The sequence below is a fragment of the Cylas formicarius genome, unplaced genomic scaffold (genome assembly GCF_029955315.1).
Source record: "Cylas formicarius isolate icCylForm1 unplaced genomic scaffold, icCylForm1.1 PGA_scaffold_8__14_contigs__length_24414737, whole genome shotgun sequence".
In the NCBI taxonomy this organism is placed as follows: Eukaryota; Metazoa; Arthropoda; class Insecta; order Coleoptera; family Brentidae; genus Cylas; species Cylas formicarius.
In genome coordinates, this window is record NW_026844361.1 from 12,617,997 (window position 1) to 12,632,582 (window position 14,586).

Sequence of the window (14,586 nt, forward strand, 5' to 3'; positions counted from 1 at the left end):
TGGGGTAGAAATCCGTGTAATTGTGATGCGCTTCCACGAAGTCATTCTTTTCAAAATCTAATCGTAAACGTTCGTGAGGGTAATATTCTCCGTTTAGTGTTAATCTTATATCCGTTACGTCGACGTGATCGAAAAGCGTCGCATTTTTCGCTTCGTTGTCTTTGCGATTTGTTTGAAAAGCGACTATTACGTATCGGGGGCTTTCGATAGCCGCGCACGTCTTGACAGACCAAATTTCTTTGGTAGAGCCCGCGGTTAGGGCAGGATATTCATGAAGTTCCCATCGTCTATAGGGTATCAATATGGGTTGATCTAATCTAATCGATTTCAGCAGAGCCAATTTGATTTCGTCGTTTGGAAATATGTGCTTGACCCTAAGATCGACACTATCAATTTTTAATTCCGCCGTTGTTTTAATTGCACTGGCCGCAACACCGCCCATTGGTTTAATTATCATACAATTTTTGTCATGTCTGGCTCTTACCAATCTTATGGTTTGTTTTCCACAAGTTATCATATTATAATCATTAAATATGTTTAAAAAGTGTCGTAACGGGATTCGCATGCTAAAATGTCCATTTTCTGTATCGTGAATCGCATTTTCAGGGAAATTCCAGCCGGAAATATCTAGATGCGATGAGTCATCTTTCGAGTAACATAGATAACCTCTAATCGTACTAACTATACCCGGATCACGCACGCTATCCACTTCTTTCCCATTCAGCTCGTACGATATAGTTTCAAAAAAAAATGCTCCTGCATTGTTTACAAATTGCACTTGGTCGGTTCCCGTGAGACGTTTCAGCGATCCCTTAATGCAAATAGCAGCGTCGTACATAAGCAGCCAGGCATCTCCTTGATTGATCGTGATCTCAATGGTGTCGTTGTTCAAAAAAGATTTCACAAAGGGATGATAGGTGCGGGTCTCCACGCGCTGGATAGATTCATCAAATTTTGGCTTTCTGTGTATGTCGAATATTTGATTCGATAACATCGTAGCCCAGTGATCGGAGAAATTGTTTGTTGCTCAATGTAAGACGACCTTTACGGATACGCCTCGGTTTTGTTACTAACCCTACCGTTTGGATGTTCGCTTTTTTATATTCACCAGCGTCTCCGATTGAGTTGAAAATCAACATTACGTTAATTTTTTAAGTTCCAATCTAATGATGATTTCTTCACCTCGGAAATTAACCAACTCAAAGTTTTGATCCAGAACCTGTAGGGTAATGTTGTAGATTTGTCGTTTGTTTACTGGCAAGTACGTTAGATATTTAGGAGTTTCGTCGATGGCGTACCCCGGATCGACGGACAAGGCAAACTCGTAAATTGTGTGCGAAGGTCTGTCGTTGTAGAACGCTCCAGACGTTATGTTACTATCTACATGTATCGTTCGCACTTTTATTATATCCACGGGTAAATCTGAGGAATGCATAATATTGGGCTCCAAAATTTTCTGTGAAAACCCCAATAATTTTCCGATACTGTCCGAGTGTTGTTTAAAGTTTACCCCGTATACGGGGCTGTAGATTTCACACTTTATCGTATTATTGTTGGGTTTGATTGATATCTCCTCTATTAACTTTGGGATCGTATTCTTCTCTTCCTTATTTTTTGGCAGATGTTCGTTAATGTAGGTTTCAATGTCGCTAATTTCATAGGACCCGGTCGGAATTTCAATTACGTTTTCTTTATTGTTACCATCGAAGTAGTAAAATTTATTCGAACCCTTATCTATGTTGGGAATGTTGTTGTAAGAGTGGAATCCAATCAGCGCTAAACCGTACTCTACATCTTCATCCAACTGCAGCGGATTGACAAAGTCGATGGATAATGTCGACGTGTTCCCTTTTAACGTAAATATGATCGACATGTTGACTGCTTATAGGTCCGCGATTTCAGTCCTTTTTATAGAGAAATTGCAAACACAAATGACCGCAATTGTATTGCGTAAACTTTTGATATCTATCGTGATTATAGTAGATATTGGCGCTGTTGCCGAAATATTTAACAAGTTCTGCGGGTGGTTTAAGGTTACCGAAACTGTCAAAATACTCAACATCGTTTCCCTTCCTCTTTTTGTATGCTACCCAGTGGGTTCCTCTATTTCGACGAACATCCAAATTTACGATTCCGCATTCTTGCGATCTGATTCGACGGGGTAAACTATCTCGCATAAAAACACCCCTGAAGTGAGGAATTTTTAATTTGCGCGCCAGAGATATTAAATCGACGTCGTATAGAGCCCTTCTGGGTAGCTTTATTGGGAGTTTTTTTGTTTCTTCAGATAAAGACCGAATCCGCCGCGCGGACTCTTTTTCAAGAATAGACCCGATCCCTTTTTTCCAATCTCTTCCATAGCTCGGTTATGGCGGTTGTCCTCTTCGAGTTTCTTTCGTGCGTTTTTCGCATCGATGACAGTTTTAGCGATAGCAGCGGCTCCGCCCGAGAGCGAACCTAAAGCCCCTAGCGCTCCTAATAACGGTAAAAGTGGTAAAATACCGCCCGATTTTGATTCGAACGGTATAATTCTAGGTACCCTAATTTTTTTACGTCCTCCCGCTTTTCTTACAGCGGCTCTGCCAGCTCGAAGCGCTTCCAGTGCCGATCTTCTAAGCATTTTAGGGTTATCGATATGAAACAATTGTTTCTTCTTTAATGCATTGCGAACCTTTTTCACGACACCCTGTCGAAACGAAACAGAGGGACGCCGTTGTTGACCCATACCGAGCTTACGTTTAGTTTTCATAGTCGCGGTGACAAAGAATGCGGCAGCTTTTTCACCAAACTTTGCGTCTTTAGATTTTACTCGCTGCCACGCACGCGTTTCCAATTCTTTATCCGCTTTATGACGTTCGTCTAACGATTTGTTTTGCGAATAGGCAATGTCGTGTACCTTACACGCAGCGTCCAAAGGATTCACCCCGCTATCGCCTCGGTTCAAGCGTTTTTCCAATTTTGTACCGGGACCGCAAAACTGGTAACCCGGAATGTGTACTTCAAAAGGTAACTTGTTAATAAGCGTGTTAACGAGACCACTTCCGGACGCGAAGCATAACATACTAATTAAAGGAAATTGCTTGTGTCGTATATATATACGAGGTGTCTCGAATAAACATTGTAGTCATGCGGGTGGTGCAGCAGAAACTCAAGCTCCCCATCGATAATTTAGATTTGGTTTGCGGAGATGGTTTCTTTAACAAAAGCAAACACGGTCAACTGCTACCCAATTCATTTAGGGCGGTGTTTTGCGGACCTAGCGGTTGCGGCAAAACCAACACCATGTTAGCGCTACTCTTTAACCCCAACGGGGCAAGTTTCGAAAATGTTTACGTCTACTCAAAGTCGTTGTATCAACCAAAATATCAACTGTTATCTCGCGTATTGAGCAATGTCAAAGGAGTTGGATATTATCCCTACAGTGAAAGAGACTCGATAATCGACCCCAGCGACGCGAAAGAGAATTCTCTGTTTATTTTCGACGACGTGGCGTGCGACAAGCAAGATAAAATTCGCGAGTATTTTTCGATGTGCCGACACAAGGCCATCGACGCTATTTATCTCTGTCAGACATACTCCAAGGTACCCAAGCAATTGATACGTGACAATTGCAATATTGTCGCGTTGTTTAAACAGGATGACATGAATTTACGTCACGTTTATGATGAACATGTCTCACCCGACGTTTCATACGACACGTTTAAACAAATTTGTTCCGAGTGCTGGAAAGAAAAGTACGGCTGTTTGATAATTGTCAAAGATTTCGACGTAAAAAACGGACGCTACCGCAAGGGTTTCGACAAATATATAAAAGTCGATATTTAATTGTCGATAGAAACAGTCATGAAGGCGACGTCCGCCGACATCGCCGACGCGGCGCTAAAAAAAAAAGTAAACGAGTTGTCTAGATCTATTCGAAAGAAGTATTTAAGATTAAAATTGGGTAAGAGCGAAGAGGATGCGTCAATTCGGAAGCTTTTCAAACCCGTCAGCGAGCCGCTAGAACGTATAGCAAAAATAAAGCTATCACCGTCACCGGCAGAAATAAAAACTGAACGTCGAGGTGTCAAGCGGGAACACAAAAAGGAACCGAACGAAGAAACAAAAAATAAGGTTAACGTATCATTTTTGCCTATGGAAGAAATTCAGGAAACGCCGGATCCCAATAAGAGCGTTGAGATGCAAAATATCGATGAGGAGGAAGATGATGTGTTTGACACATCGAGCGTGGCCAACGCATCCCTTCAATCATACCTGGAACAATATCCAGAAATTTCCCATTCATATATTCAAAATTTATGGGTAAAATCGCCCGACACCGATATTGTTTACGGACCCGTTTACGACAAAATATCATCCAAATGGTTTCTCGGCAATAAATCGCTGGATTTTCATCAAGGATCTGGCGATATTATTGTAGACGGCGAGAGATATTCCGGTACCCGCGGCTTATATAATTTGGTGTTTTTAAAAGATCCCATAGCATACACAAAAGACGATTTGGCACAATATAAAAAAATAATGGAGGCTACCCAGGTGCACAGGGACGCGATCGGACGTCTGAAAGGCGCATCGACTGTACCAAAATATACCAAGGTCATCCGACCCTTAATAAAATCTCAGTCGCGTTCGTACTCGTACAGCGGTCAAGGTTATAATATGCGTTATAATGACGCTCCTACTGAATATGTATACTGGGACGACGTCAATGAACTCGTAGAGCGTCTGAAATTACTAATCGCGTCGAAACACGCAGGCAACACGTCTCATGATAACGAAATAGTTTCAATCGTTGAAGAGCTAAAAGAATCAGGTTTTATACGTTAGTTTAACGATGAGTCTGGACAAGTTTGGACGTTCTAGCGCGCTGCGCTCTAAACGACCCTTCACTAATACTGTGATTAGAAGCGCCCTCGACTATATGCCAGACGGAAACGTCAATATGAACAATTTAAAAATTTGCAATGTCCAAACGCCTAGCGATGACGGTGACGTGGCTAACAAAAAATATGTGGATGAGACAAGTAATTTATTAAAAATTGCATTGAGAAAGATTATTGGACAGAAACTCGAAGCGTACACGAAAAGATTACAAATTGAAGACAAAACTAAATTCTCGCGTCTTGAAGAACAACTGAAAATGAGTAGCACTACACTCGAAAATGAAATTATGCAGTTTCGCGAAGTTTTCCACCAAAAGCTAAGCGAAATGAGCGCAAAGAAAGATTTGGAAAAGCACATGACAAAAGTCGCCGTTTTGTCACAGCAATTTCATGATATTGTAACCAAAATGGAGCGACTTACGAACGAAAATGAGAATATAATGAAGGTATTGAAACAAAGGGTTTTAAATCCTCCATCGCAACCGAACACACATTATGAATAAAGAGAAGGTACAACTGGTTCGAGAACTGCACAAGCCGGCACGCAGAAATTATGCTCGCCGCCGGACTATAATACGAGGGATGGATGACCTGTGGCAAGCGGATCTGGCCCAATTAGATCGCTACAGCAAACAAAACAGAAATTTTAAATTCGTGCTGGTTGTGATAGACTGTTTCTCAAAATATGTATGGTGTCGCCCGTTGAAAACCAAAACCGGGGTCGAAGTCGCCAAGGCGTTTTCCAAAATTCTCAAGGACGGACGGCACCCTCAAAACTTGCAAACGGATCTCGGTAAAGAATTTTACAACGACACGTTTCTGAAACTTGTGGATAAGCATAAAATTAACCACTATAGTACGTATAGCATAAAAAAGGCCTCAATTGTCGAACGGGTGATACGTACCCTCAAAGAGAAATTGTTTCGACATTTTTCTTTACGCGGGACGTACAAATGGATCGATGTGCTCGCCTCTATCGTTGATGAATACAATAACACAAAACATAGAACGACGGGTACGAAACCCATCGATGTGAGTAAGAGCAACGAAAAGAGAATTTTGAAAACCGCGTATAGTAGCATAAAAATATTCGGTCCTCGTAAACTTAAAGTCGGCGACATCGTTAGAATCAGCAAAGTCAAGCACGTTTTCAACAAAGGTTATACACCGAATTGGACCACGGAATTGTTTAAAATTGTTAAAGTACGGGTTACTAACCCCGTAACGTATTTGCTTCAAGATATGCAGGGTAAACCCATAATGGGCGGATTTTATGAAGAAGAATTGCAGAAGACAGTTAACCCGGACTTATATCTCGTCGAAAAGGTGTTGCGCAGACGAGGCAATATGGTTCTCGTGCGCTGGTTGGGATTGGATAAGTCGCACGATTCGTGGGTAGACAACGTAGACGTTTTGAAATAAATTTAGTCTCGATTTAGAAGTTCTGACATAAATACGTGTATATGATGGCTCAAGAGAAAATTGTGACATCCAACGAATTGTATAATTTATTGGAAAATTTCGAGTTGCAATTTCCTTCATCAGAAGTGCTCCCGTCCAGCTTCGTTCCTGTAGAGCAACAAACCAAAAAATCTGCGACCAAACGAAAACAAAGTGCGTCGGTCGTATCCCGCAAGAAGAAGAAGAAAACTACCACAAGTGAAGCGTTTGCAGCTCCAACGTCATCCGCTGATTGGCTCGAAGTGTTCACGGACGGTAGAGAAAAAAGTGTCATTTGTGAGGCATTCAATTTAAAAAGAAACTTGGCGTCTCAGTTGTCGGGATTAGAGTGCAATATCAACGAAATTGAAACACAAATTGCGCTTTTTAATACAGACTTGCAAGTGGCGCGGATGCAAGCTCAAGAGTGCAAAAGAAAACTAGAACAATTTAATAATTTAGCATTTAACGAAATTGTAAAATAGTAATAATGTATATAATAAATAAATTATACAATTACAAACTTCTGTGTAATTATTATGCGGTGTTGTGGTGGTGGTAAAAAAGAAAATAGCGTCTAAATATATACATGTTTATTCTTGTTGCAATACAATGGCATACAATCAATACATAAAAGCCTTATCTACAGTTACATATGTTATAATAAAACCACAGTATTAATAGTTCAATGTGCTATCAGAAAAGCGTAACTTTTTTCCATATTTTCTCTCATCGTGAAGCATTAAATTACATTCATCTTCAGTTTCTACAGTGAACAAAACTTCTTCAAAGCAGCTTTGACACCAAAATTGTTTATCGTGATATACATCATTCAAATTATTTATATCCAGCTGTAAATGATAGTGATCCAATAAAAGTCTAAAATTTTTCTTTTTAAATTTTTTAACTACTTGAAATATAAAGTGACAAGATTTACAAACTAAAATTTCCGAATATTTTATCCTGTAATAACTGACCCATAAACAGTAAGCGGATTCTCCGTCAAAATCAATGGTTGGAGTTGCCAAAATGCTATTTCTGTAAGACGATCCAAATCTCTTATTCAACAGAATGAATTCTAAATTTAATAAAGAATTGCCATCAGACTGGAGCGCTAGTTGTTTAAGGTACCTCCATCTATATTTCGAATAATATTTAAATATTAGTATCGTTAGTTTCCAAGGCAAAGGTGACTCAAGCAAAAAATCAGCACTACACCTAATATTTTCGCAAATTGTTATAATACAAAGGCTTTCTAATGTAAGTTGTTTGACCATAATCTGTAACAAAAATATATTAAAAAATAATTACGGCACTTTATAATGTCCCCACGGAAGCGTTTCATATGAATTCGGCAAAAGATAACGTTTATCGTCTAAAGGACTCAAGGCAACTTTTGTTTGTTCGATGCTAAATACATTGTGAGTGTATGAACGAATGGTTCGTTGAGTGGCGTACTTTTCCCTAAAATTTGTTAAGCATTCTACGTAGTCATCAAATGAAATTTTATTTTTTACAATATTGTACTGAATACCCTTTGACTTTTTAACTACCGAACCCGTTAAAATTTTGAAAGTATACATTTTCGACCTTAACCCCGCATAATGACTAATGATGGTGCCATTAGTCTCATCCTTCATCAACCCCAAAACCTTTTTGTTGATTTGCGGTATATTATAGGGATTGTCATTAGGATAATCAGACGTGTCAAATTTTGTTAAATCGGCCTTAATAACGCTTTCATATGCGTCATAACATTTGATATTATAAATGAAACTGTCCGTATCCATGTATTGAATTTTACATTTTTCGGGACCCAAATTTGGAAGCATGTAATTATAATGAAACTCGTACATGGTCGTTTTCGACAAATCCAATATGGACATTCCAATATAAAGTGGCTTATTAAAGCAAAGTTCCGATTTTTTTAATTCTATAAGCAACAAATTGTTATCAAGTATGGTTCTACTGTGAAATCTAGGACTAGAAATTAAATTTTTCGCACCGTAGCGACCATCCCACGCTTTAACAAATTTAACAATACGATGCTTGCGAATGTTTTCCATTGTTTTACCGTAAGCGGCATTATTAAACAATTTGTATAAATTTATACCAAATTTTGTCTTTGCTTGGGTTCTTAATTTATTATTATGATCGATATAACATTTCAACCAACGAGATTGGTTAAATTTTAATATTTTGTGAATTTTCTTTAGTACGAGACCGTTTTTGAGAGCCTGTTTTAAATTGCGATAGTGTATGACGTATTTTTCTTTATTATACAAAGTAGTCATTAGTTTTGGTAACTTTGAATTGGGGGGCACTCGATGTTCGGCACAAAATGGAAAATCTCTATGTGTGTCATGTAATTTCTGCGGGTATTCCAGGTCTACCTCTAGGATATATCCTTGGGAAGATTCATCTGGAATGTTCATGACATTAAATGAATCAATCTCTTGATGAGACATCCAGTCGAATCCTCCGTAAGGAAGAGGCTCGCACATGGCCTTGCCATAGAGGTTATTGACGTCAAAGTACATGATATAGGAATCATCCCTGGATGAATCGTAGTTGGGCATATATTTATTGTTGGCCTCCGCATATCTACCAACACACACCGAAATTCCACCTCGTATAGCCCGCTCGATAAACATAATTTGGTCAATGTCGCGCAAAAGTTCTAAACGACATTTTGTGAATCTAAGCATGCAATCCCATGTATACCCGGGCATACTGAAATACCACGCCGGATCCAAAACGTGTGTTGCCATACAAGTTTTTCGAAAATTTTCGAATATATCTGCCAGAAGAATAACGTCGGTTTTTAAATACAAATCTGAATACTCGCCTAAATTTTTTATTTCAAACGACTGCCAAACACTTTGTGCGTGGGAATATTTTTCTTCACTAATATTGCTTTCACTTAATTTATTATAGAATTCTTCAATCGGGGGTAAAGTTGTTTCATTTAATTTGTCTATATGGTCGATGTAATCGTAACAAAAAATACCTTTTTGCGACAGTAAATTTAATTTTGATTCGTCGAGATCGGAAAATTCTTTTCTTAAAATATATAGTTCATTTTTATCCATACTGGAAACTAAATTATCCAGAGATGCTCCCAAAAATCTAAACGAATCTATAAATCTAAATTTTATGTTATAATCAGGTTCGAAATATGTAAAAGAGATGTATTTTTCCTTATTAACCGGAACTATGGATACATAGCTTTTTTTTGCTAAAACCGGAAGCAGGAAGTGGCTATCGTATCCAGAAAGGTTCTGGAATACTACGGGCACTACAAATATTTTTTTAAAATTTAAATTACAAGCCTGATGGGCAAAACCTCTAAATTTACCAGTAAAATGATCATGGTCACGAACAATAACATCTTCTTTTAAAAAAGGTTTTTCACAAATATGACAATGACTCGACCTTTGATCTAGACTAATTTCACTATCCATTGGTATAATATCCTTAAATTTTGAACGAACAAATTTTGATAAATTAGATATTTCCTCCACGAACCAATCAATACAATCTAGACCACGATAACTTTTGAAAAATGATATTGAATCATCATAAGAACATTTAAAGTAATATGCAGCACTGTAAGCTTCGTGCTTTTGGTATTTCGAGGTTTTATCTGAAATTTTCAAATTTACTTTTCTCAATTGACTCTCAAAATCGGCGTAAATTACAAACGGAGTCCTTTGTTTATATATATGGTTTCGAAATTCAACGTAATCATATTTGGGAAAAGACACTTTATACTCATTGAAACTGGAACATATTGTTTCATGGTCATGTAGACGAGTTTCGTTATTGAAATAATTCAAACACCTATCGCAAATGTATTTCTTGTGATTATATTTACTGAGCTGTGAGGAAACTAATCGAGACAAATTTTTAATGTAACAATAGTGATATTTTATTTCTTCATAATCATTATCTTGCGGATCAGGATCAAAATCATTAACTTTTGGATAATATTTATTTTGTATTAACAACAAATTTGAATGTTTTTCGCGTTTTTCTTTTGTTAATCGTGCAGGTAACACGGAATAAAAACTAGTTTTTTCATTTTTATTAAGCTCTAAGATATAAACATTGATGGAAATATCATTGTCTTTTTCAAATTTGCTTATTTTATTCATTTCCATAGGTGTTTGTAAATTTTCAGTTTTCAAAACACTTTTGTAGTATGGATATGAAGAGGGTAAATACTGACGAAAACGTGCTGGAAAGAGTCCGCATACAACTGACCAATAAAAACACGCTTGATCGTCATTTCTAATGTTAATACAAGCCCTTTTATTCGCAATTTCTTTAGGCAACTCAACGAAGGATGACCCGTTACCCATTTCAAATTTATTAATGTTAATCTCTAAATAAATAATATTATTTAAAGCCCACCCGGAATCACGTTCCTGAAACTCTGACATTTGATTTAAAATTTTATCTTGCACATTTTCAACAAACCAATCATTCAATTCTGTTCCTAAATCAACTACAGCATTTCCGGTACTCAGATATTTAACATCAACTTCGCCTTGGACATCATTTTTTGCCTTAATAAATTCACCGCAAAATGTGGTATTTACTTTCAGCAATAAAAATTTCTTTAAAATTTGACTAATTTTTTGTTGAAATATTGGACGAGAATCGTTTAAAAATTGAATTAAATCTTTATGAAGTAAATTAATTATGACACCGGTCTGAACTCTTCCCTGGAAACACGACGCTACCGATTCCCATACAACCATTTCATTTGTGTTTGTCTCGCGGCTACTACTTTGTAATCCCAATCCAAAATGCTTATGTTGATAATTAAGAATAATTTTTCTAATAGCTTTCAGATGTTGAATTGTAGTTTGTAATTTTCTTTTTAACCCAATAGAGAAATCCTTTTCGTTAGAAACGATTTGGTTGCAAGATTCAATATTTTTATTTAGTCTCCTAAGCCACACATCACTATCTCTAAGAGTGAACTTGTCGGAAATATGCTTTTTTAATTTTTGTAAGGTTAAAATTAAGATTTGCGCTCTATGAATGATCTGCTTTACGCGCATCGTGGTTTATTAAATATATAACAGTAAATAAGACTTACCCTGTATAATATGTTGATTAATTTTGAATTATTTTGAATTTCTTTAAAGAGTTGGGCTTTCCAATATCTTTGGATCCCTCGTAGACCAGTTTGTACTGCCCCGACGCAAAGTGTTCTAGTCTCGGACGGAAAGCTTCTGTCACGCGAGTAGGAAGAAATACTACGGAATTTTCTAATTGCAGCAACACGGAATTGCCAAATTTTGTATTAACAATTTTGGCTCTAGTAATTTTAAACGGAACGCCTATCGGCAATTCATGCAGTTTGACAATCGGCTGCTCAAAATCACCTTCTGCAAGACAGGTTTGATTCAGTTGACTTAAGTCCATCTATAAATTATTATTAATTATTTTATCTCAAAATTAAAAAAATAAAAAAAAACTTACGCTTAAGATTGCTGCTATTCTATTTGCGGTTACGGGTTGAGAGTACTAAGATGATCTTTAGGACCTTTATAAAATAATAACAAATGTTAAAGAATTAAAATAAGACAATAAAAAAGGTACTTACTGCTTTTTTGTACGAACACCAAACCACTAAGTTAGCTTCCACGTTGCACGAATAATACCAAAAACAACTACTGACAAAACAGAGAAAAATGAGATGTATTTATACGGTGCGAGAATACTTTCTAAAAGTTAACAAACGAAGACACCTCCACATGCGTTGCAACAAATTTTTCCCATTACGTTAATCCCACGGAGCAAATATAAAGGGGGCAATTAATTATTATTCTCAACAAGCAAAACAACTTGACATTTAGACTCGGCGCGTTTTGAAATTCCACATCCCATACGGAGATTGTAAAAAATGAAAGCAAGTTGGCCTTGATCTTTTGCGGCAACATACGTTCGTCCAACGTCCGAAACGGTTGCGTTCCCGTGTGAAAGCGTGTTGACCTTGAGACTTCTACCTGCACGGTTGTCTGGCGACAACATCGCGTCTATTCAAATCGGCGTTGGTGCTTGTGGGTAGAAGACCTTTCGACTTTTAATTCAACCATGGAAGGGAGTGCATGTGTATAAATACGTTGCATGTGTATTATAGACTATATTCAGTGCAATGAATAGAGAAGTGCGATGTCCATTTCCCTACGACCCTACAACTGGTAAGTTTTATATTTTAATTACCTTTATACAGTGCGCGTCTTTTCTTGTGGGTTTCAGTTTGGGTTATCACTTTTTTGGTTAGTTTCTACCTGTTTTAAAATATGATACTCATCTTTTTTACGTTGCATAATAACCGATTTAAATTGAGTGTTTTTAATAGCTTTTAAATGACAGTGAATGGAAAAGGGAATTTTGGCTTTTAAAAAATAAACAATTTTTAAATTTGTTTCAAAAATGTTTTATTTTTTGTACTAAAAAATTGCAGTTTGCCTTTTTGACAATAATAATCGAATTAAATTGAGCGTTTTTAATATCTTTTAAATGACAGTGAATAGGGAATTTTGGCTTTTAAAAAATAAACAATTTTTAAAATTACTGAAAGTTTTGTTTCAAAAATGTGCGTTTTATGGGGAAAACGCGAAATATATACATATTTTTGTTTATTTTTTGTACTAAAAAATTGCAGTTTGCCCTTTTGACAATAATACACTTACATTTAAATGACAGTGAATTGAAACGTGAATTTTGGTATGCGCGTATAACTTAAAAAACAATTTTTAAAATTATTTGATAACCCCCCTTTTTGGAAGTTTTGTTTAAAAAAAAAAAATGTGTGTTTTATAGGAAACGCTACATATCATACTTTGTTTTGTTCTAGAAAAAATCGCGGTTTGTCCGTATGACAAGTCGCATATTATGTTGGCGCATCGCTTAGGGCGTCACATATTCAAATCACACAAAGAGTACCGGGGGTTAGAATTCCCGGTACGACATGAAACGACAAGGGAACATCACCAGCAGCAGGAGCAACCCGGTGGATCAAAAGAAACAAAGGAGCAGCAGGAGTACCCGGGTGGGTGGTCGACGGAGTGGGACGGCGAGGAGTGCACTTCGTATTTAGATTTCCTCCGGGAACGGGAAGAAGAACAACGCAAGGAACAGGAACAATGGGATGGTCGACTGAATCGACATAAAAAGAAGAAGAAACTCCTCGCCAGACCAATTTTATAAATAAAATAAAATAAAATGTATTAAAATTCAAGTTTATTTAATTATCCTCCCGATCCACCGCGTCACCGCGCCGCACCGTCACCGCCCTCTACCGGGGGGGCCTACGACGGTCGGAGCGCGCGACATCTAGCAGCGACGGGCGGAACCGGGGCAAAACAGGACGCTACACAAGCGCGCGACATCTAGCAGCGACGGGCGGAACCGGGGCAAAACAGGACGCTACACAAGCTGGGTGGGGGGCGGAGCGCACTCTGGGAGACAGGGGGGACACTAGGACGCCACGCGCGGGGGGCCCCCGCTGCGGGGGGGTTAGGAAATTGAGGTTATGTACGGTTTCTGTTGCTTATATCGGCACTATACATCTACTATTAATATTCCGTACTAACTACGTATGCTATACACGAAACGTTCTCTTTTCTATTTTTTTTCTATGCGCTACATTAACGAACAGGATCTAAACTTTTCTGTCTGTGTATTTTGTTAGCCACCTTAAAAAATTAAAAAAAAAGGTATGCGAACCTAGAGGATATTTTCCATATTTTTCACAAATGGTGACAACAATTAATGCAAGTATTATTTTTAATAATAATCCATCTTTCGCTATGACACGAAAACATCGACTTTTTAATTCTAATTTTTCTCATAGAGCTTCCCTTTAGTCTCTATCTGTTCTTTAACTAAATCCCCACCTTTTTGAAAAACCAACCTCTAAAAACAGTTAATTTTCTCTAATTTAAATTTGTACGTTTTCCGCAATATGTGTGAATATTTTCGCTAGAGTATTTAGTTACTTAGTACATGTCCTAATCAATATTTTAAAAATATAATTCTAATGATACGTGCTTACGATTTGAAGATAACGAAACATTCCCCAGTTTCATAAATGAGAGCTCACTGCCAAACTACCAAACATCACAGTACAAACTACCGTACTACGCCCCCCTGGACAAAATCAGGTCAGTCAGCGTCATTAATTCTACCTGCGTTAACGAATAGCGTATTGTTAATTAAGGTTTAATACGCAGAAAATTTA

At 37.5% G+C, this 14,586-nt stretch overlaps 3 protein-coding genes across 5 annotated transcripts in view; 1 reads left to right on the forward strand and 2 right to left on the reverse strand.

Moving 5' to 3' along the window:
* Window positions 1–14,586, reverse strand: part of LOC132706109 (protein O-mannosyl-transferase TMTC1-like) — a 464,920-nt gene that overhangs the window by 315,621 nt on the left and 134,713 nt on the right. The gene's annotated exons all lie outside the window — the stretch shown is intronic.
* LOC132706684 (uncharacterized) lies at window positions 6,703–9,663 on the reverse strand. The gene is made up of 2 exons (XM_060678162.1): window positions 7,261–9,663; window positions 6,703–7,202 (listed from the first exon to the last, which is right to left on the reverse strand). Exon 1 carries the CDS (start codon window positions 9,413–9,415, stop codon window positions 7,631–7,633), a length of 1,785 nt encoding a protein of 594 aa, XP_060534145.1. The 5' UTR covers window positions 9,416–9,663; the 3' UTR covers window positions 6,703–7,202; window positions 7,261–7,630.
* Window positions 12,403–13,553, forward strand: LOC132706685 (uncharacterized). The gene is made up of 2 exons (XM_060678163.1): window positions 12,403–12,541; window positions 13,201–13,553. Exons 1-2 carry the CDS (start codon window positions 12,496–12,498, stop codon window positions 13,551–13,553), a joined length of 399 nt encoding a protein of 132 aa, XP_060534146.1. The 5' UTR covers window positions 12,403–12,495.